Source organism: Bombina bombina, chromosome 10, assembly GCF_027579735.1.
Source record: "Bombina bombina isolate aBomBom1 chromosome 10, aBomBom1.pri, whole genome shotgun sequence".
Classification (NCBI taxonomy): domain Eukaryota; kingdom Metazoa; phylum Chordata; class Amphibia; order Anura; family Bombinatoridae; genus Bombina; species Bombina bombina.
The window spans coordinates 42,333,688-42,354,668 of record NC_069508.1 but is presented as its reverse complement, the minus strand read 5'-3'; the positions used below and the strand labels follow the sequence as shown (position 1 = coordinate 42,354,668).

General features: G+C 41.7%; 1 protein-coding gene across 1 annotated transcript in view; it reads right to left on the bottom strand.

Moving 5' to 3' along the window:
- The window catches only part of HFM1 (helicase for meiosis 1), a 189,623-nt gene extending 184,414 nt beyond the window's left edge, over nucleotides 1-5,209 (bottom strand). Inside the window, exons 1-3 of the mRNA XM_053693124.1 lie at nucleotides 5,197-5,209; nucleotides 5,043-5,113; nucleotides 286-418 (exon numbers count right to left, since the gene is read on the bottom strand). Coding sequence (XP_053549099.1) covers nucleotides 286-418; nucleotides 5,043-5,113; nucleotides 5,197-5,209 — 217 coding nt within the window. The remainder of the gene's footprint in view (nucleotides 1-285; nucleotides 419-5,042; nucleotides 5,114-5,196) is intronic.
- Between the last annotated feature and the right edge of the window lie 15,772 nt (nucleotides 5,210-20,981).

Here is a 20,981-nt window from a genome sequence, read left to right as displayed (position 1 = left end):
GGTAACTCTGCTATATATGTTTCCCTAACTGGCTTTATCAGATAACAATTGCCGAACAATGTACTTTATGCTAAATGTATGACCGTGGTTAGCCTTGTCTAGACTAAAGCCCAGACTAGCTTCTTAAAATAAGGCAAATGGTTGTGGAATTTGGATATTAAAAAATAATGACAGTAAAAAGTCTTGGCTGATACATTATTTTATATCAACACAACAGAAATGTCTTGTAATTACAAGGTGTTTAAGGTCCCTTGAAGCTTATACTTGTGGTTATGTTCTACTTACTGTATACTACTTTAATATTAGTCCAAGGCATTGGAGCTTCCACTAATAATCGAATAATTGATAATTCAAATATCACAGTTTTTCCAGATCCAGTGGGAGCACAAATCACAAAGTTTTTATCTGAATAAAGAAGCTAAAGAGAATTACAAATACTTACTAAACAGTATAATAGTATTTATTTATTTGGCTAGACTATACTATAAACACTGCTTATTACTGACATTTTCATCTTTCAAAATAAAATATTATTTGGCAATGACCAAATTGCTATATTTTGGACTTACTGTATATCACATATTTTCAAATACAACACTATCTATTGGTTACAGATGTACATTACTCAAACAATAACATAATATAATATGCATAGTGCTGTCCTCTGTTTAAAAAACTAAATGTATGATTATCTGATAAATTATTTTATTTTATGATGGTGAGAGTCCACAGGATCATAGCATGTGAGATTACACTTCAGATCCAGACCCTAGGAGGAGGCAAAAACAAACCCTACATACCAGAGCTTCAATACCTCCAACTCTACCACAGTCCCTCAGTAATACATATGGCCAAGTACAGGAGGAAAAACTAAATAAGAAGGAAAAGACAAAGCGATGCAAATAAAGTGCAATACAAATCCTGCCGCCCACTGCACAGGATAACAAGGGAGAGAGGTTTGTGTACTCTCACCATTATGAAAGATAAGTCCATGAGATCATCATATATGGGATCTTATATCCAAGCAGTGAAGTCCACAAGACCACTTTGAAATAGGGAGGACAATACAAGTAAGGCGGGTACGTTACTGATCAGGCACAGTGGCCCCCAGTCCTTACCTGCCAAAAGCAGCCTCTGAGGATGCAATCATATCAGAATTGAAGAAATTAGTGAAAATGTGCAAGGAAGACCAAGTAGCCACCTTAGATATCTGGTCTACGGAAGCCTCATTATGGAAGGCCAAAAGACGTGGAAACTTCTCTAAGGAAATGAGCAGTAATATATTCAGGGGGAATCTACCCCCAATCAAGTAAACCAAACAAATTAAGACCTTAAGCCAAGTGGCCAAAGTGACTGCTTTGTGACCCTTACAAGGTAGAGAGAAATAGACAAAGAAGAAGATTCTAAAGGATTTTGAGGTTTCAACACAGAACTTTAGAACCCTCACAAGATAAACGTTGTGAAGAAGTTGCTCCTTAGAGTTCTAAGATGTCAGATACAAGTACAGAACCACAATTTTATGGTTATTGTATCTGCAGAAACCACCTTAGGAAGAAATTAATAACTTTTGCATAACATAGCTTTATACTGATGACAAATTAAGAAAAGAAGCCTGCAAGACAAATCAGAAAGCTCAGATAACCTTATTACAGAACAAATGGCTAAAAGGAAGAGAACCTTCCAGGACAAAGGTCTAAACCATGCATGCATGAGTTTATATGGAGAGGCTTGAAGAACCCTTCAAACCAGATACAGATGGCCCTCGGTTTATGACGATTCAATTTGCGCCGTTTCAAAATAACGCCCTTTTTTCAGTCATGTGACTGCTATTGAAAAGCATTGAGAAGCAGTACATTGATTAAAATAGCCAGTAGGTGGAGCTTGTGCAATGTTAAATGCCGACAGCATATTCTGTCAGCATTTAGCAAGGTTGAGCAGACATGATTTGCTACAGCAAAGGAAGGAAGAGTACCTAGATGATTACCAACTTCATTTTAAACATTTCTGTACAAAGGTTTCAACATCAGGAGTTTTGGCTATTTTCTTGTGATATTTAAAAGAAAATGCTGAAATTTAAAGCTTAAAAGAACTGGCTGATAAGCCCTTCTCCAAGCCATCTAGTAGAAATTCAAGAACTCTAGAAATCCTAAAGTTTTTTCAGCTGTATCCTTTTTTAGAACAACAAGTTAAAAAGGATTTTAAATACCTTGTAAATAATCCTGGTAACAGGCTTTCTGGCCTGAATTAAGGTAAAAATGACTTTATCAGACAAACCTCTGTTAGAAAAAAATAGGTATTCAATCGCCAAGCAGTCAAAGTCAAATTCCTGAGACCTTGATGAAAGAAAGGACCCCGTAAGATAAGGTATTTTCTGAGAGGAACCCACAAAAGCAGCAAGAGGAATCAGGTCCACATACCAAGTACTGAGGCAAAGCTGGAGCAATCAGAATTACTGAAGCTTGTTCTTGTTTGATCCAGCTATCACTCTGAATAGCAACACAAACGGAGGAAAAATGTGCATTACTCTGAACGACCATTGAACCACTAGGGCACCTGTTTGAAGATTTTGAGATCTGGCACAATAGTTGGGTAGCTTGTGATACAGGCTAGGATCCATATCTTTGGCAAACCTCAATGTCTCACTATTTGGTGAAACAACTCCTGGTTCAGAGACCCCTACTGATTATACGGGACACTTCCAACAGCTGTGACATTGTTTAATTGAAATGGAATTAAGGATTTCTGCCTAAGGCTGAGCCAACGCTGTAGAGCCCTGAAGATTCCAAGATATTTATTGGTAAAACATCACCTACCAATAAGACTAAAATTCTTGTGCTGTAAGAGACCCCCAGCCTTGTAGGCTGCAATCTGCCCTGATCACAGTTTAGACTGGATGAAGGAAGGAGGCACCCTGGTCAAGGGATTGGTGCATCTGCCACTACACCAAGGACTGTTTTGTCTCTTAATCTAACAAGACCTTCTAAGGTCCAAAGGTCTTCAATAAACATCTACCAAGGCTCCCAAAACAATTACAATAAGCCCTCCACCAAATGCTTGTATGGAGTGGGGGCTGCTCTTTCATGAAGACTTTGAGGTGAGAGTTGACTTCTTGGCTTACTTAGCCTTGTACCAGGCAACATTAGGTTTCCATGAACTCTTGGGTGAACCTGATCACTGAGAGGAGGAATTGGAATGTGGAAAATAGAAAAAAACATCCAAAACCTTGCTTTTACCTTTGTAATTCTTGTCTTGTAGTAACTAAGCTTCTTTAAATCCAGTGATTGTAGCAATAATTGCATTCATCCTGGAACAAAAAGAAACTTACTCTGAAAGGGTAGGGATAATAATCTGCTTTTTGAAACGATATCTGCAGACCATGATTTAAAGGGACATTAAATACTAAATAAATGCTTGATAGAATCATGCATTCAAATAAAAGATTAGTCTGAGAATGACAGATGTATATTTTAAAGTTTCATTAGTTGTTTATATATTTACCAAATAAGTGTAAAGTTTTACGTGCCGATTTATTAAGGATCGAATAGGCCCTAATGCTGCTGTTTCCACACAAGCCTTCAGGCTCGCCGGAAACAGGAGTTAAGAAGCAGCTGGGAGCTGCCATGTTGTAACTTAGGTTTGTTTGTCTGATGTGGCCAATTAGGGCCAGTTATAAATAGGCCACTAGAGTGTGCAGCCAATGGTGGTGTGGAATATAACAGTATCCATCAGTTCCATTTCTAAGAAAAATAATAATATACCAAAAAGTTTAACATTAGCATGCTGTGCACTACAGGAGAACAGTATCCACCATTTCCCAGAGTAAAATGCTAACATTTTTAGCGCAGGTGAGGGACTGAGTTAAAGTTTCAGGTGTTACTGGACAGCTCTAAAGCCAGTAGTACTATTCTTACAAAAGAAACTGCTCAAACTATATACATTTGTGTAGTGTGTCGGCACAAGTCCCCAGGCTATGTGTATCATGTGTACATGTTCATGCAAACAGCTGGTGGGCCACTTCATCTACTGCTTACCTCAATTGCAGATGGCTGCTTTCAGTAGAAGGGCCAATCCAAGACCGTGCCAAGAATCTCACAAGGAGCACTATACTGCAGACCAGGGGATTGGCAGATAAATCTTCATTTCATTTGGAAGGCCTGTGACATCTCCACACTGCCTAGCTGAACTCCTGTCATCTTTTCTGTCTAGGAGGCACTCTGAGGGGGAAAATGGATCTCAGTTCTGTTAGAGAACCCCTATCAATGACATGTAGATCAGAGCTTCAGAATTCATTGCTACATTGTGGAGGCAAATATTTGACTAAGAGATTTTTGGAGTGTGTGAGGGATTAAAGCTCTGGTATGTAATGGTGTTTTTGTCTCCTGCTAGTGGACTGAAATGTAATCTCACATGTGATGATCTTGTGGACTCCATAAATTGTTTTCTAATCCTGTGAATATGTTAGTGTTAACCAATTATGTTTCTTTCTTCTTTCTTTCATATTTTATTTTTTCTAAATGTGTAAGTTTGTTCTCATATTCAGGAGCTGCAGATCATAAATAACAATATTGCACAAATACACTATGTGGCAACAAATTAGAGAAAATCAATGCTAGTACAACATTACAAATTTATTCTGCTACCAAACTCTTTAAAAGAGCAGGATCTCAAAAATGTTCTCAAGAAATCCATCATGTTTCGCAAATCCCCAAAATTTCCTTTGATAAAATATAATAAAATATCATATTTTGAACCTAATAATATCGGGCCCACATATTAATACTGTTAACCAAGATTGCACATCTACAAAGAGATTTGGTCCCTAAACTTTTTTTTTTAAACAACCAAAATCTAAAATAGAGCTGCATAAAATCACCCTTACAGCCAGACATGGTTCCTTTAAACTTACATTTTTCAGAATAATACTACTTTCATTGTAGACTACGCATTTTAAGGGAAATATACCAGTGACAATTTCTTTAATGATAACAATGATTTGGTTTAAAGTATTATTAAAATAAATGTGAAATAAATTAAATACTTACTTCATCCATGGCTTTAGATTGTATGTAATTAAAATACGGAAATTCCTTGAATACATTTCGAAATTGTTTAGCTTTATAGTAATATTTAAGGAATTAACTTGTACAGCGTAAGATAAACTAGACAAATCCACAGAATGAAGATTTGTCAAGTTACAGTCATTGAACATTGCTACTGAATGAATTATGTTAATTAAATGCAGCTTTTTAAATTCTAATAAAGGTGCAGTAACACTGTGTTAAATTGTAAACACAAGATCATAAATTCAATGAATAAAAAACAGTGACAAACAAAATAATAAAAACAGTTAATTTACATCCAGCCCAATTCTGAGATTATGATACTTTTAGAAGACCAGGGGCTCGATGATCTAAGCCTCGCCAGATCAAACCTAGTTTTTCTCGCCAACTCTCGGAGGGGCTGCCCTGTTGGAATGGTTGTAAAAAAGGGGCAGTCCCTGCGAATGGCGAGATGGCTCCTATTGAAAGTAATGGAGCTCGCTGGATAGGGACACCACTCCTTAGAGCAAAGTTAGCAGTGAGCAAGAGGCACAATAGCATCTTACATTCGCCTATATTTTCGTATGCATTTGTTTTTCTATTAGGATTAAAAGTATTTGTAGTGTTTTGAGAAAAGCTTGGCACCTTTTAGTTGTCGAGAAAAAATGATGAGATCTGCAGTGCAAAAATTTATACAGAATTACGCTGGGTTTAGAGAGATATTTTCATATACACCCATAGATAACCCATTTAAGTAAAACAACAATTACGCTTGGCATTTTGTATTTATAAGTACAAATCTCTGTGTGTTTTTTGCACATCCAGTGTACTAAAATTATGATTTATGCTGTGAATATTTAATACAATTTATTCCTGTGTAAATTACATACACATTTTACATTTTTTGATGAAGAATTTTGTTACGATTTTTGATGCACCATAACAATACAATTTTCCCTGCTTATTTTTGTGTCAATCGTTCAATTATTTGTTTTGTATAATGTTCAAAAACATAATTTATGCTTACCTGATAAATTCCTTTCTTCTGTAGTGTGATCAGTCCACGGGTCATCATTACTTCTGGGATATTACTCCTCCCCAACAGGAAGTGCAAGAGGATTCACCCAGCAGAGCTGCATATAGCTCCTCCCCTCTACGTCACTCCCAGTCATTCGACCAAGGACCAACGAGAAAGGAAAAGCCAAGGGTGAAGTGGTGACTGGAGTATAAATTAAAAAATATTTACCTGCCTTAAAAACAGGGCGGGCCGTGGACTGATCACACTACAGAAGAAAGGAATTTATCAGGTAAGCATAAATTATGTTTTCTTCTGTTAAGTGTGATCAGTCCACGGGTCATCATTACTTCTGGGATACCAATACCAAAGCAAAAGTACACGGATGACGGGAGGGATAGGCAGGCTCTTTATACAGAAGGAACCACTGCCTGAAGAACCTTTCTCCCAAAAATAGCCTCCGATGAAGCAAAAGTGTCAAATTTGTAAAATTTGGAAAAAGTATGAAGCGAAGACCAAGTTGCAGCCTTGCAAATCTGTTCAACAGAGGCCTCATTCTTGAAGGCCCAAGTGGAAGCCACAGCTCTAGTAGAATGAGCTGTAATTCTTTCAGGAGGCTGCTGTCCAGCAGTCTCATAAGCTAAACGAATTATGCTACGAAGCCAAAAAGAAAGAGAGGTAGCGGAAGCTTTTTGACCTCTCCTCTGCCCAGAGTAAATGACAAACAGAGAAGACGTTTGTCGAAATTCCTTAGTTGCCTGTAAGTAAAATTTTAGAGCACGGACTACATCCAGGTTGTGCAGTAGACGTTCCTTCTTTGAAGAAGGATTTGGGCATAAAGAAGGAACAACAATCTCTTGATTGATATTCCTGTTAGAAACTACCTTAGGTAAGAACCCAGGTTTAGTACGCAGGACTACCTTATCCGAATGAAAAATCAAATAAGGAGAATCACAATGTAAGGCTGATAATTCAGAGACTCTTCGAGCCGAGGAAATAGCCATTAAAAATAGAACTTTCCAAGATAACAACTTTATATCAATGGAATGAAGGGGTTCAAACGGAACGCCCTGTAAAACATTAAGAACAAGGTTTAAACTCCATGGTGGAGCAACAGTTTTAAACACAGGCTTAATCCTGGTCAAAGCCTGACAAAAAGCCTGGACGTCAGGAACTTCTGACAGACGTTTGTGTAACAGAATGGACAGAGCTGAGATCTGTCCCTTTAATGAACTAGCAGATAAACCCTTTTCTAAACCTTCTTGTAGAAAATACAATATCCTAGGAATCCTAACCTTACTCCAAGAGTAACCTTTGGATTCACACCAATATAGGTATTTACGCCATATCTTATGGTAAATCTTTCTGGTAACAGGTTTCCTAGCCTGTATTAAGGTATCAATAACTGACTCAGAAAACCCACGTCTTGATAAAATCAAGCGTTCAATTTCCAAGCAGTCAGCTTCAGAGAAGTTAGATTTTGATGTTTGAAGGGACCCTGTATCAGAAGGTCCTGCTTCAGAGGTAGAGACCAAGGTGGACAGGATGACATGTCCACCAGGTCTGCATACCAAGTCCTGCGTGGCCACGCAGGTGCTATTAGAATCACTGATGCTCTCTCTTGTTTGATTCTGGCAATCAATAGAGGAAGCAACGGGAAGGGTGGAAACACGTAAGCCATCCTGAAGTCCCAAGGTGCTGTCAGAGCATCTATCAGGACTGCTCCTGGATCCCTGGATCTGGACCCGTAACGAGGAAGCTTGGCGTTCTGTCGAGACGCCATGAGATCTATCTCTGGTTTGCCCCAACGTCGCAGTATTTGGGCAAAGACCTCCGGATGAAGTTCCCACTCCCCCGGATGAAAAGTCTGACGACTTAAGAAATCCGCCTCCCAGTTCTCCACTCCCGGGATGTGGATTGCTGACAGGTGGCAGGAGTGAGACTCTGCCCAGAGAATTATCTTTGATACTTCCATCATAGCTAGGGAGCTTCTTGTCCCTCCCTGATGGTTGATGTAAGCAACAGTCGTGATGTTGTCCGACTGAAACCTGATGAACCCCCGAGTTGTCAACTGGGGCCAAGCCAGGAGGGCATTGAGAACTGCTCTCAATTCCAGAATGTTTATTGGCAGGAGACTCTCCTCCTGACTCCATTGTCCCTGAGCCTTCAGAGAATTCCAGACGGCACCCCAACCTAGAAGGCTGGCGTCTGTTGTTACAATTGTCCAGTCTGGTCTGCTGAACGGCATCCCCCTGGACAGATGTGGCCGAGAAAGCCACCATAGAAGAGAATTTCTGGTCTCTTGATCCAGATTCAGAGAAGGGGATAAGTCTGAGTAATCCCCATTCCACTGACTTAGCATGCACAGTTGCAGTGGTCTGAGGTGTAAGCGTGCAAAGGGTACTATGTCCATTGCCGCTACCATTAAGCCGATTACCTCCATGCATTGAGCCACTGACGGGTGTTGAATGGAATGTAGGGTGTGGCAAGCACTTTGAAGTCTTGTTAGCCTGTCCTCTGTCAGGTAAATCTTCATTTCTACAGAATCTATAAGAGTCCCCAGGAGGGGAACTCTTGTGAGTGGAACGAGTGAACTCTTCTTTTCGTTCACCTTCCATCCATGTGACCTTAGAAATGCCAGCACTAACTCTGTATGAGACTTGGCAGTTTGAAAGCTTGAAGCTTGTATCAGAATGTCGTCTAGGTATGGAGCTACCGAGATTCCCCGCGGTCTTAGTACCGCCAGAAGAGCACCCAGAACCTTTGTGAAGATTCTTGGAGCTGTAGCCAATCCGAATGGAAGAGCCACAAACTGGTAATGCCTGTCTAGGAAGGCAAACCTTAGGTACCGATAATGATCTTTGTGAATCGGTATGTGAAGGTAAGCATCTTTTAAATCTACAGTGGTCATGTACTGACCCTCTTGGATCATAGGTAAAATTGTCCGAATAGTCTCCATCTTGAACGATGGAACTCTTAGGAATTTGTTTAGGATCTTTTAGTCCAGGATTGGTCTGAAAGTTCCCTCTTTTTTGGGAACCACAAACAGATTTGAGTAAAACCCCTGTCCCTGTTCCGATCGTGGAACTGGATGGATTACTCCCATTAACAAGAGCTCTTGTACGCAGCGTAGAAACGCCTCTTTCTTTGTCTGGATTGTTGACAATCTTGACAGATGAAATCTCTCTCTTGGAGGAGAGTATTTGAAGTCCAGAAGGTATCCCTGAGATATTATCTCTAGCGCCCAGGGATCCTGAACATCTCTTGCCCAAGCCTGGGCGAAGAGAGAAAGTCTGCCCCCCACTAGATCCGATCCCGGATCGGGGGCCCTCAATTCATGCTGTCTTAGGGGCAGCAGCAGGTTTCCTAGTCTGCTTGCCCTTGTTCCAGGACTGGTTAGGTTTCCAGCCTTGTCTGTAGTGAGCAACAGCTCCTTCCTGTTTTGGTGCAGAGGAAGTTGATGCTGCTCCAGCTTTGAAATTACGAAAGGAACGAAAATTAGACTGTCTAGTCTTGGCTTTGGCTTTGTCCTGAGGCAGGGCATGGCCTTTACCTCCTGTAATGTCAGCGATAATCTCTTTCAACCTGGGCCCGAATAAGGTCTGCCCTTTGAAAGGTATATTAAGCAATTTAGACTTAGAAGTAACATCAGCTGACCAGGATTTTAGCCACAGCGCCCTGCGTGCCTGAATGGCGAATCCTGAATTCTTCGCCGTAAGTTTAGTAAGATGTACTACGGCCTCCGAAATGAATGAATTAGCTAGTTTAAGGACTCTAAGCCTGTCCGTAATGTCGTCCAGAGTAGCTGAACCAATGTTCTCTTCCAGAGACTCAATCCAGAATGCCGCTGCAGCCGTGATCGGCGCAATGCATGCAAGGGGTTGCAATATAAAACCTTGTTGAACAAACATTTTCTTAAGGTAACCCTCTAACTTTTTATCCATTGGATCTGAAAAAGCACAGCTATCCTCCACCGGGATAGTGGTACGCTTAGCTAAGGTAGAAACTGCTCCCTCCACCTTAGGGACCGTTTGCCATAAGTCCCTTGTGGTGGCGTCTATTGGAAACATTTTTCTAAATATCGGAGGGGGTGAGAACGGCACACCGGGTCTATCCCACTCCTTAGTAACAATTTCAGTAAGTCTCTTAGGTATAGGAAAAACCTCAGTACTCGTCGGTACCGCAAAATATTTATCCAACCTACACATTTTCTCTGGTATTGCAACTGTGTTACAATCATTCAGAGCCGCTAACACCTCCCCTAGTAATACACGGAGGTTTTCCAGTTTAAATTTAAAATTTGAAATATCTGAATCCAGTCTGTTTGGATCAGAACCGTCACCCACAGAATTAAGTTCTCCGTCCTCATGTTCTGCCACCTGTGACGCAGTGTCTGATATGGCCCTAATATTATCAGCGCACTCTGTTCTCACCCCAGAGTGATCACGCTTACCTCTTAGTTCTGGTAATTTAGCCAAAACCTCAGTCATAACAGTAGCCATATCCTGTAATGTGATTTGTAATGGCCGCCCAGATGTACTCGGCGCTACAATATCACGCACCTCCCTCTGAGCGGGAGATGTAGGTACTGACACGTGAGGCGAGTTAGTCGGCATAACTCTCCCCTCGTTGTTTGGTGAAATTTGTTCAATTTGTACAGATTGACTTTTATTTAAAGTAGCATCAATACAGTTAGTACATAAATTTCTATTGGGCTCCACTTTGGCATTGCAACAAATGACACAGGTATCATCCTCTGAATCAGACATGTTTAACACACTAGCAAATAAACTTGCAACTTGGAAATACAATTCAATTAGAATAATATTAAAACGTACTGTGCCTTTAAGAAGCACAGAAGATCTATGACAGTTGAAAATTAATAAATTGAAACAGTTATAGCCTCAATCCTTGTAAACAACACAACTTTAGCAAAGGTTTAATCCCATTAGCAAAGATAACAAATTCTGAAAGCAGGAAACAAATTACAGAATAAACGTTTTTTTATCTCAGTCAAACTATAATTCTCACAGCTCTGCTGAGAGAAATTACCTCCCTCAAAATAAGTTTTGAAGACCCCTGAGCTCTGTAGAGATGAACCGGATCATGCAGGGAATACAATGAGTTGCTGACTGAAATATTTGATGCAGTAAAAGCGCCAAAAAAACGGCCCCTCCCCCTCACACACAGCAGTGAGGGAGAACAGAAACTGTCAGAAAAACAGATTAAGCAACTGCCAAGTGGAAAAATAGTGCCCAAACATTTATTCACTCAGTACCTCAGTAAATGAAAACGATTTTACATTCCAGCAAAAACGTTAAACATAATCTCTAGTTATTAAACAGCTTTATGTATTTCTTACAGTGTAATTCTAGTGAAGTACCATTCCCCAGAATACTGAAGTGTAAAGTATACATACATGACATTATATCGGTATGGCAGGATTTTCTCATCAATTCCATTGTCAGAAAATAAAAACTGCTACATACCTCTATGCAGATTCATCTGCCCGCTGTCCCCTGATCTGAAGTTTACCTCTCCTCAGATGGCCGAGAAACAGCAATATGATCTTAACTACTCCGGCTAAAATCATAACAAAAACTCTGGTAGATTCTTCTTCAAACTCTGCCAGAGAGATAATAACACACTCCGGTGCTATTTTAAAATAACAAACTTTTGATTGAAGATATAAAACTAAGTATAATCACCATAGTCCTCTCACACATCCTATCTAGTCGTTGGGTGCAAGAGAATGACTGGGAGTGACGTAGAGGGGAGGAGCTATATGCAGCTCTGCTGGGTGAATCCTCTTGCACTTCCTGTTGGGGAGGAGTAATATCCCAGAAGTAATGATGACCCGTGGACTGATCACACTTAACAGAAGAAATACGTTTTGAAGACCCCTGAGCTCTGTAGAGATGAACCGGATCATGCAGGGAATACAATGAGTTGCTGACTGAAATATTTGATGCGTAGTAAAAGCGCCAAAAAAACGTCCCCTCCCCCTCACACACAGCAGTGAGGGAGAACAGAAACTGTCAGAAAAATAGATTAAGCAACTGCCAAGTGGAAAAATAGTGCCCAAACATTTATTCACTCAGTACCTCAGTAAATGAAAACGATTTTACATTCCAGCAAAAACGTTAAACATAATCTCTAGTTATTAAACAGCTTTATGTATTTCTTACAGTGTAATTCTAGTGAAGTACCATTCCCCAGAATACTGAAGTGTAAAGTATACATACATGACATTATATCGGTATGGCAGGATTTTCTCATCAATTCCATTGTCAGAAAATAAAAGCTGCTACATACCTCTATGCAGATTCATCTGCCCGCTGTCCCCTGATCTGAAGTTTACCTCTCCTCAGATGGCCGAGAAACAGCAATATGATCTTAACTACTCCGGCTAAAATCATAGCAAAAACTCTGGTAGATTCTTCTTCAAACTCTGCCAGAGAGGTAATAACACACTCCGGTGCTATTTTAAAATAACAAACTTTTGATTGAAGATATAAAACTAAGTATAATCACCATAGTCCTCTCACACATCCTATCTAGTCGTTGGGTGCAAGAGAATGACTGGGAGTGACGTAGAGGGGAGGAGCTATATGCAGCTCTGCTGGGTGAATCCTCTTGCACTTCCTGTTGGGGAGGAGTAATATCCCAGAAGTAATGATGACCCGTGGACTGATCACACTTAACAGAAGAAATACAAATTTTATTTTACACTTTTCATATGAAAATGCAGTATACGCCCCTTAGTGAGACACCCTGTTTTCAGGGTAAAAAGTGGCTTTAGATCATTCCAACAGGGAAATAGAAGGACTGGCAAGCATTCTTTAATAATCTCGCCTGTGAGCTTTACATCATCAAGCCCTAGATGTCTTATAGCCTTTGAGAAATGTAAGTTATTATATTGTTCTTTGCTGATATACTATGTGTAATAAAGGCTGCCAGCTGTCCACCATAACATATACTAGTAGCATTTCCCCTATGGGCTAGTAACTTTTAAGCCCTGACTTGTAATACTTTACTAAATGGACAGTGAAGTCCAAATTAAACTTTCATGATTCAGATAGGGCATGTAATTTTAAACAACTTTCCAATTTACTTTTGTCATCAAATTTGCTTTGATCTCTTGAACTTCTTAGTTGAAATCTAAACCTAGGTAGGCTCATAGGCTAATTTCTAAGCCTTTGAAGGCCGCCTCTTATCTGAATGCATTTGACAGTTTTTCACAGCTAGAATGCGTTAGTTCATGTGTGCCATATAGATAGCATTATGCTCATGCCTATGGAGTTATTTAATCAGTTAGTTAGCACTAGTTGCCTGAAATGCGTGTCTGTCAAAAGATTTGAGATAAGGAGGCAGTCTGCAGAAGCTTAGATAGAAGGTTATCACAGTGGTAAAAAGTGTATTAATATAACAGTGTTGGTTATGCAAAACTGGGGAATGGTAAATAAAGGGATTATCTATCTTTTTAAACAATAGCATGTTTGGTGTTCACTGTCCCTTTAAGTGAAAATGCCAAAAAACAGAATTTATGCTTACCTGATAAATTACTTTCTCCAACGGTGTGTCCGGTCCACGGCGTCATCCTTACTTGTGGGATATTCTCCTCCCCAACAGGAAATGGCAAAGAGCCCAGCAAAGCTGGTCATATGATCCCTCCTAGGCTCCGCCTACCCCAGTCATTCGACCGACGTACAGGAGGAAATATGCATAGGAGAAACCATATGATACCGTGGTGACTGTAGTTAGAGAAAATAATTCATCAGACCTGATTAAAAAAACCAGGGCGGGCCGTGGACCGGACACACCGTTGGAGAAAGTAATTTATCAGGTAAGCATAAATTCTGTTTTCTCCAACATAGGTGTGTCCGGTCCACGGCGTCATCCTTACTTGTGGGAACCAATACCAAAGCTTTAGGACACGGATGAAGGGAGGGAGCAAATCAGGTCACCTAAATGGAAGGCACCACGGCTTGCAAAACCTTTCTCCCAAAAATAGCCTCCGAAGAAGCAAAAGTATCAAATTTGTAAAATTTGGCAAAAGTGTGCAGAGAAGACCAAGTCGCTGCCTTACATATCTGGTCAACAGAAGCCTCGTTCTTGAAGGCCCATGTGGAAGCCACAGCCCTAGTGGAGTGAGCCGTGATTCTTTCAGGAGGCTGCCGTCCGGCAGTCTCATAAGCCAATCGGATAATGCTTTTAAGCCAAAAAGAAAGAGAGGTAGAAGTTGCTTTTTGACCTCTCCTTTTACCAGAATAAACAACAAACAAAGAAGAAGTTTGTCTGAAATCTTTAGTTGCCTCTAAATAGAATTTTAGAGCACGGACTACGTCCAAATTGTGTAACAAACGTTCCTTCTTTGAAACTGGATTCGGGCACAAAGAAGGTACAACTATCTCCTGGTTAATATTCTTGTTGGAAACAACTTTCGGAAGAAAACCAGGCTTAGTACGCAAAACCACCTTATCTGCATGGAACACCAGATAGGGTGGAGAACACTGCAGAGCAGATAACTCTGAAACTCTTCTAGCAGAAGAAATTGCAACCAAAAACAAAACTTTCCAAGATAATAACTTAATATCTACGGAATGTAAGGGTTCAAACGGAACCCCTTGAAGAACTGAAAGAACTAGATTGAGACTCCAGGGAGGAGTCAAAGGTCTGTAAACAGGCTTGATTCTAACCAGAGCCTGAACAAACGCCTGAACGTCTGGCACAGCTGCCAGCCTTTTGTGAAGTAAAACAGATAACGCAGAAATCTGTCCCTTCAGAGAACTTGCAGATAATCCCTTCTCCAAACCCTCTTGTAGAAAGGATAAAATCCTAGGAATTTTTATCTTGTTCCATGGGAATCCTTTAGATTCACACCAATAGATATATTTTTTCCATATCTTATGGTAAATCTTTCTAGTTACAGGCTTTCTAGCCTGAATAAGAGTATCTATTACAGAATCTGAAAACCCACGCTTTGATAAAATCAAGCGTTCAATCTCCAAGCAGTCAGTTGGAGAGAAACCAGATTCGGATGTTCGAATGGACCTTGAACAAGAAGGTCCTGTCTCAAAGGTAGCTTCCATGGTGGAGCCGATGACATATTCACCAGGTCTGCATACCAAGTCCTGCGTGGCCACGCAGGAGCTATCAAGATCACCGAAGCCCTCTCCTGGTTGATCCTGGCTATCAGCCTGGGAATGAGAGGAAACGGTGGGAAAACATAAGCTAGGTTGAAGGTCCAAGGTGCTACTAGTGCATCTACTAGAGTCGCCTTGGGATCCCTGGATCTGGACCCGTAACAAGGAACCTTGAAGTTCTGGCGAGACACCATCAGATCCATGTCTGGAATGCCCCATAATTGAGTTATTTGGGCAAAGATTTCCGGGTGGAGTTCCCACTCCCCCGGATGGAATGTCTGACGACTCAGAAAATCCGCTTCCCAATTTTCCACTCCTGGGATGTGGATTGCAGATAAGTGGCAGGAGTGATCCTCCGCCCATTGAATTATCTTGGTCACTTCCTCCATCTCCAGGGAACTCCTTGTTCCCCCCTGATGGTTGATATAAGCAACTGTCGTCATGTTGTCTGATTGAAACCTTATGAATTTGGCCTTTGCTAGATGAGGCCAAGCTTTGAGAGCATTGAATATCGCTCTCAGTTCCAGAATGTTTATCGGGAGAAGAGATTCTTCCCGAGACCATAGACCCTGAGCTTTCAGGGGTTCCAAGACCGCGCCCCAGCCCACCAGACTGGCGTCGGTCGTGACAATGACCCACTCTGGTCTGCGGAAGCTCATTCCCTGTGACAGATTGTCCAGGATTAGCCACCAACGGAGTGAATCTCTGGTCCTTTGATCTACTTGAATCGTCGGAGACAAGTCTGTATAATCCCCATTCCACTGTCTGAGCATGCACAGTTGTAATGGTCTTAGATGAATTTGTGCAAAAGGAACTATGTCCATTGCTGCAACCATCAATCCTATTACTTCCATGCACTGCACTATGGAAGGACGAAGAACAGAATGAAGAACTTGACAAGAGCTTAGAAGTTTTGATTTTCTGACCTCTGTCAGAAAAATTCTCATTTCTAAGGAGTCTATTATTGTTCCCAAGAAGGGAACTCTTGTTGACGGGGAAAGAGAACTTTTTTCTATGTTTACTTTCCATCCGTGAGATCTGAGAAAGGCTAGGACGATGTCCGTATGAGCCTTTGCCTTTGACAGAGACGACGCTTGAATCAGGATGTCGTCCAAGTACGGTACTACTGCAATGCCCCTTGGTCTTAGAACCGCTAGAAGGGACCCTAGTACCTTTGTGAAAATTCTCGGAGCAGTGGCTAACCCGAATGGAAGTGCCACAAACTGGTAATGCTTGTCCAGAAAAGCGAACCTTAGGAACTGATGATGTTCCTTGTGGATGGGAATATGGAGGTACGCATCCTTTAAATCCACCGTAGTCATGAATTGACCTTCCTGGATGGTAGGAAGGATCATTCGAATGGTTTCCATTTTGAACGATGGGACCCTGAGAAATTTGTTTAGGATCTTGAGATCTAGAATTGGTCTGAACGTTCCCTCTTTTTTGGGAACTATGAACAGGTTGGAGTAAAACCCCATCCCTTGTTCTTTTATTGGAACTGGATGAATTACTCCCATCCTTAACAGGTCTTCTACACAATGTAAGAATACCTGTCTTTTTATTTGGTTTGAAGATAATTGAGACCTGTGGAACCTTCCCCTTGGGGGTAGTTCCTTGAATTCCAGGAGATAACCTTGAGAAACTATTTCTAGTGCCCAAGGATCCTGAACATCTCTTGCCCAGGCCTGAGCAAAGAGAGAAAGTCTGCCCCCCACCAGATCCGGTCCCGGATCGGGGGCCATCCCTTCATGCTGTTTTGGTAGCAGTGGCAGGCTTCTTGGCCTGCTTACCCTTGTTCCAGCCTTGCATCGGTCTCCAGGCTGGTTTGGGTTGAGAAGTATTACCCTCTTGCTTAGAGGATGTAGAAGTAGAGGCTGGTCCGTTTCTGCGAAAGGGACGAAAATTAGGCTTATTTCTAGCCTTAAAAGACCTATCCTGAGGAAGGGCGTGGCCCTTTCCTCCGGTGATGTCTGAAATAATCTCTTTCAAATCAGGCCCAAACAGTGTTTTGCCCTTGAAAGGGATGTTAAGTAATTTTGTCTTGGAAGACACATCCGCTGACCAAGACTTCAGCCAGAGCGCTCTGCGCGCCACGATAGCAAACCCTGAATTTTTCGCCGCTAATCTCGCTAATTGCAAAGCGGCATCTAGAATAAAAGAGTTAGCCAATTTAAGTGCATGAACTCTGCCCATAATCTCCTCATACGAAGATTCTTTATCGAGCGACTTTTCTAGTTCTTCGAACCAGAAACACGCTGCCGTAGTGACAGGAACAATGCATGAAATTGGTTGAAGAAGGTAACCTTGCTGAACAAACATTTTTTTAAGCAAACCCTCTAATTTTTTATCCATAGGATCTTTAAAAGCACAACTATCTTCTATGGGAATAGTAGTGCATTTGTTTAGAGTAGAGACCGCCCCCTCGACCTTAGGGACTGTCTGCCATAAGTCCTTTCTGGGGTCGACTATAGGAAATAATTTCTTAAATATAGGGGGAGGCACAAAAGGTATGCCGGGCCTTTCCCATTCCTTGTTTACTATATCCGCCACCCGCTTGGGTATAGGAAAAACATCGGGGGGCACCGGAACCTCTAGGAACTTATCCATCTTACATAATTTCTCTGGAATGACCAAATTGTCACAATCATCCAGAGTAGATAAAACCTCCTTAAGCAGTGCGCGGAGATGTTCTAATTTAAATTTAAATGTTACAACATCAGGTTCAGCTTGTTGAGAAATTTTCCCTGAATCTCAAATTTCTCCCTCAGACAAAACCTCCCTCCTGGCCCCTTCAGATTGGTGTGAGGGTATGTCAGAAGCGTTATCATCAGCGTCCTCTTGCTCTTCAGTATTTAAAACAGAGCAATCGCGCTTTCTTTGATAAGTAGGCATTTTAGATAACATAATTTATGCTTACCTGATAAATTCCTTTCTTCTGTAGTGTGATCAGTCCACGGGTCATCATTACTTCTGGGATATTAACTGCTCCCCTACAGGAAGTGCAAGAGGATTCACCCAGCAGAGCTGCATATAGCTCCTCCCCTCTACGTCACTCCCAGTCATTCGACCAAGGACCAACGAGAAAGGAAAAGCCAAGGGTGAAGTGGTGACTGGAGTATAAATTAAAAAATATTTACCTGCCTTAAAAACAGGGCGGGCCGTGGACTGATCACACTACAGAAGAAAGGAATTTATCAGGTAAGCATAAATTATGTTTTCTTCTGTTAAGTGTGATCAGTCCACGGGTCATCATTACTTCTGGGATACCAATACCAAAGCAAAAGTACACGGATGACGGGAGGGATAGGCAGACTCTTTATACAGAAGGAACCACTGCCTGAAGAACCTTTCTCCCAAAAATAGCCTCCGATGAAGCAAAGGTGTCAAATTTGTAAAATTTGGAAAAAGTATGAAGCGAAGACCAAGTTGCAGCCTTGCAAATCTGTTCAACAGAGGCCTCATTCTTGAAGGCCCAAGTGGAAGCCACAGCTCTAGTAGAATGAGCTGTAATTCTTTCAGGGGGCTGCTGTCCAGCAGTCTCATAAGCTAGACGAATTATGCTACGAAGCCAAAAAGAAAGAGAGGTAGCGGAAGCTTTTTGACCTCTCCTCTGCCCAGAGTAAATGACAAACAGAGAAGACGTTTGTCGGAATTCCTTAGTTGCCTGCAAGTAAAATTTTAGAGCCCGGACTACATCCAGGTTGTGCAGTAGACGTTCCTTCTTTGAAGAAGGATTTGGGCATAAAGAAGGAACAACAATCTCTTGATTGATATTCCTGTTAGTAACTACCTTAGGTAAGAACCCAGGTTTAGTACGCAGGACTACCTTATCCGAATGAAAAATCAAATAAGGAGAATCACAATGTAAGGCTGATAATTCAGAGACTCTTCGAGCCGAGGAAATAGCCATTAAAAATAGAACTTTCCAAGATAACAACTTTATATCAATGGAATGAAGGGGTTCAAACGGAACGCCCTGTAAAACATTAAGAACAAGGTTTAAACTCCATGGTGGAGCAACAGTTTTAAACACAGGCTTAATCCTGGCCAAAGCCTGACAAAAAGCCTGGACGTCAGGAACTTCTGACAGACGTTTGTGTAACAGAATGGACAGAGCTGAGATCTGTCCCTTTAATGAACTAGCAGATAAACCCTTTTCTAAACCTTCTTGTAGAAAAGACAATATCCTAGGAATCCTAACCTTACTCCAAGAGTAACCTTTGGATTCACACCAATGTAGGTATTTACGCCATATCTTATGGTAAATCTTTCTGGTAACAGGTTTCCTAGTCTGTATTAAGGTACTAATAACTGACTCAGAAAACCCACGTCTTGATAAAATTAAGCGTTCAATTTCCAAGCAGTCAGCTTCAGAGAAGTTAGATTTTGATGTTTGAAGGGACCCTGTATCAGAAGGTCCTGTTTCAGAGGTAGAGACCAAGGCGGACAGGATGACATGTCCACCAGGTCTGCATACCAAGTCCTGCGTGGCCACGCAGGTGCTATTAGAATCACTGATGCTCTCTCTTGTTTGATTCTGGCTATCAATCGAGGAAGCAACGGGAAGGGTGGAAACACGTAAGCCATCCTGAAGTCCCAAGGTGCTGTCAGAGCATCTATCAGGACTGCTCCTGGATCCCTGGATCTGGACCCGTAACGAGGAAGCTTGGCGTTCTGTCGAGACGCCATGAGATCTATCTCTGGTTTGCCCCAACGTCGAAGTATTTGGGCAAAGACCTCCGGATGAAGTTCCCACTCCCCCGGATGAAAAGTCTGACGACTTAAAAAATCCGCCTCCCAGTTCTCCACTCCCGGGATGTGGATTGCTGACAGGTGGCAAGAGTGAGACTCTGCCCAGCGAATTATCTTTGATACTTCCATCATAGCTAGGGAGCTTCTTGTCCCTCCCTGATGGTTGATGTAAGCTACAGTTGTGATGTTGTCCGACTGAAACCTGATGAACCCCCGAGTTGTCAACTGGGGCCAAGCCAGGAGGGCATTGAGAACTGCTCTCAATTCCAGAATGTTTATTGGCAGGAGACTCTCCTCCTGACTCCATAGTCCCTGAGCCTTCAGGGAATTCCAGACGGCACCCCAACCTAGAAGGCTGGCGTCTGTTGTTACAATTGTCCAGTCTGGTCTGCTGAATGGCATCCCCCTGGACAGGTGTGGCCGAGAAAGCCACCATAGAAGAGAATTTCTGGTCTCTTGATCCAGATTCAGAGAAGGGGATAAGTCTGAGTAATCCCCATTCCACTGACCTAGCATGCACAGTTGCAGTGGTCTGAGGTGTAAGCGTGCAAAGGGTACTATGTCCATTGCCGCTACCATTAAGCCGATTACCTCCATACATTGAGCCACTGACGGGAGTTGAATGGAATGAAGAGTGCGGCAAGCACTTTGAAGTCTTGATAGCCTGTCCTCTGTCAGGTAAATCTTCATTTCTACAGAATCTATAAGAGTCCCCAGGAAGGGAACTCTTGTGAGTGGAACGAGTGAACTTTTCTTTTCGTTCACCTTCCATCCATGTGACCTTAGAAATGCCAGCACTAACTCTGTATGAGATTTGGCAGTTTGAAAGCTTGAAGCTTGTATCAGAATGTCGTCTAGGTATGGAGCTACCGAGATTCCCCACGGTCTTAGTACCGCCAGAAGAGCACCCAGAACCTTTGTGAAGATTCTTGGCGCTGTAGCCAATCCGAATGGAAGAGCCACAAACTGGTAATGCCTGTCTAGGAAGGCAAACCTTAGGTACCGGTAATGATCTTTGTGAATCGGTAT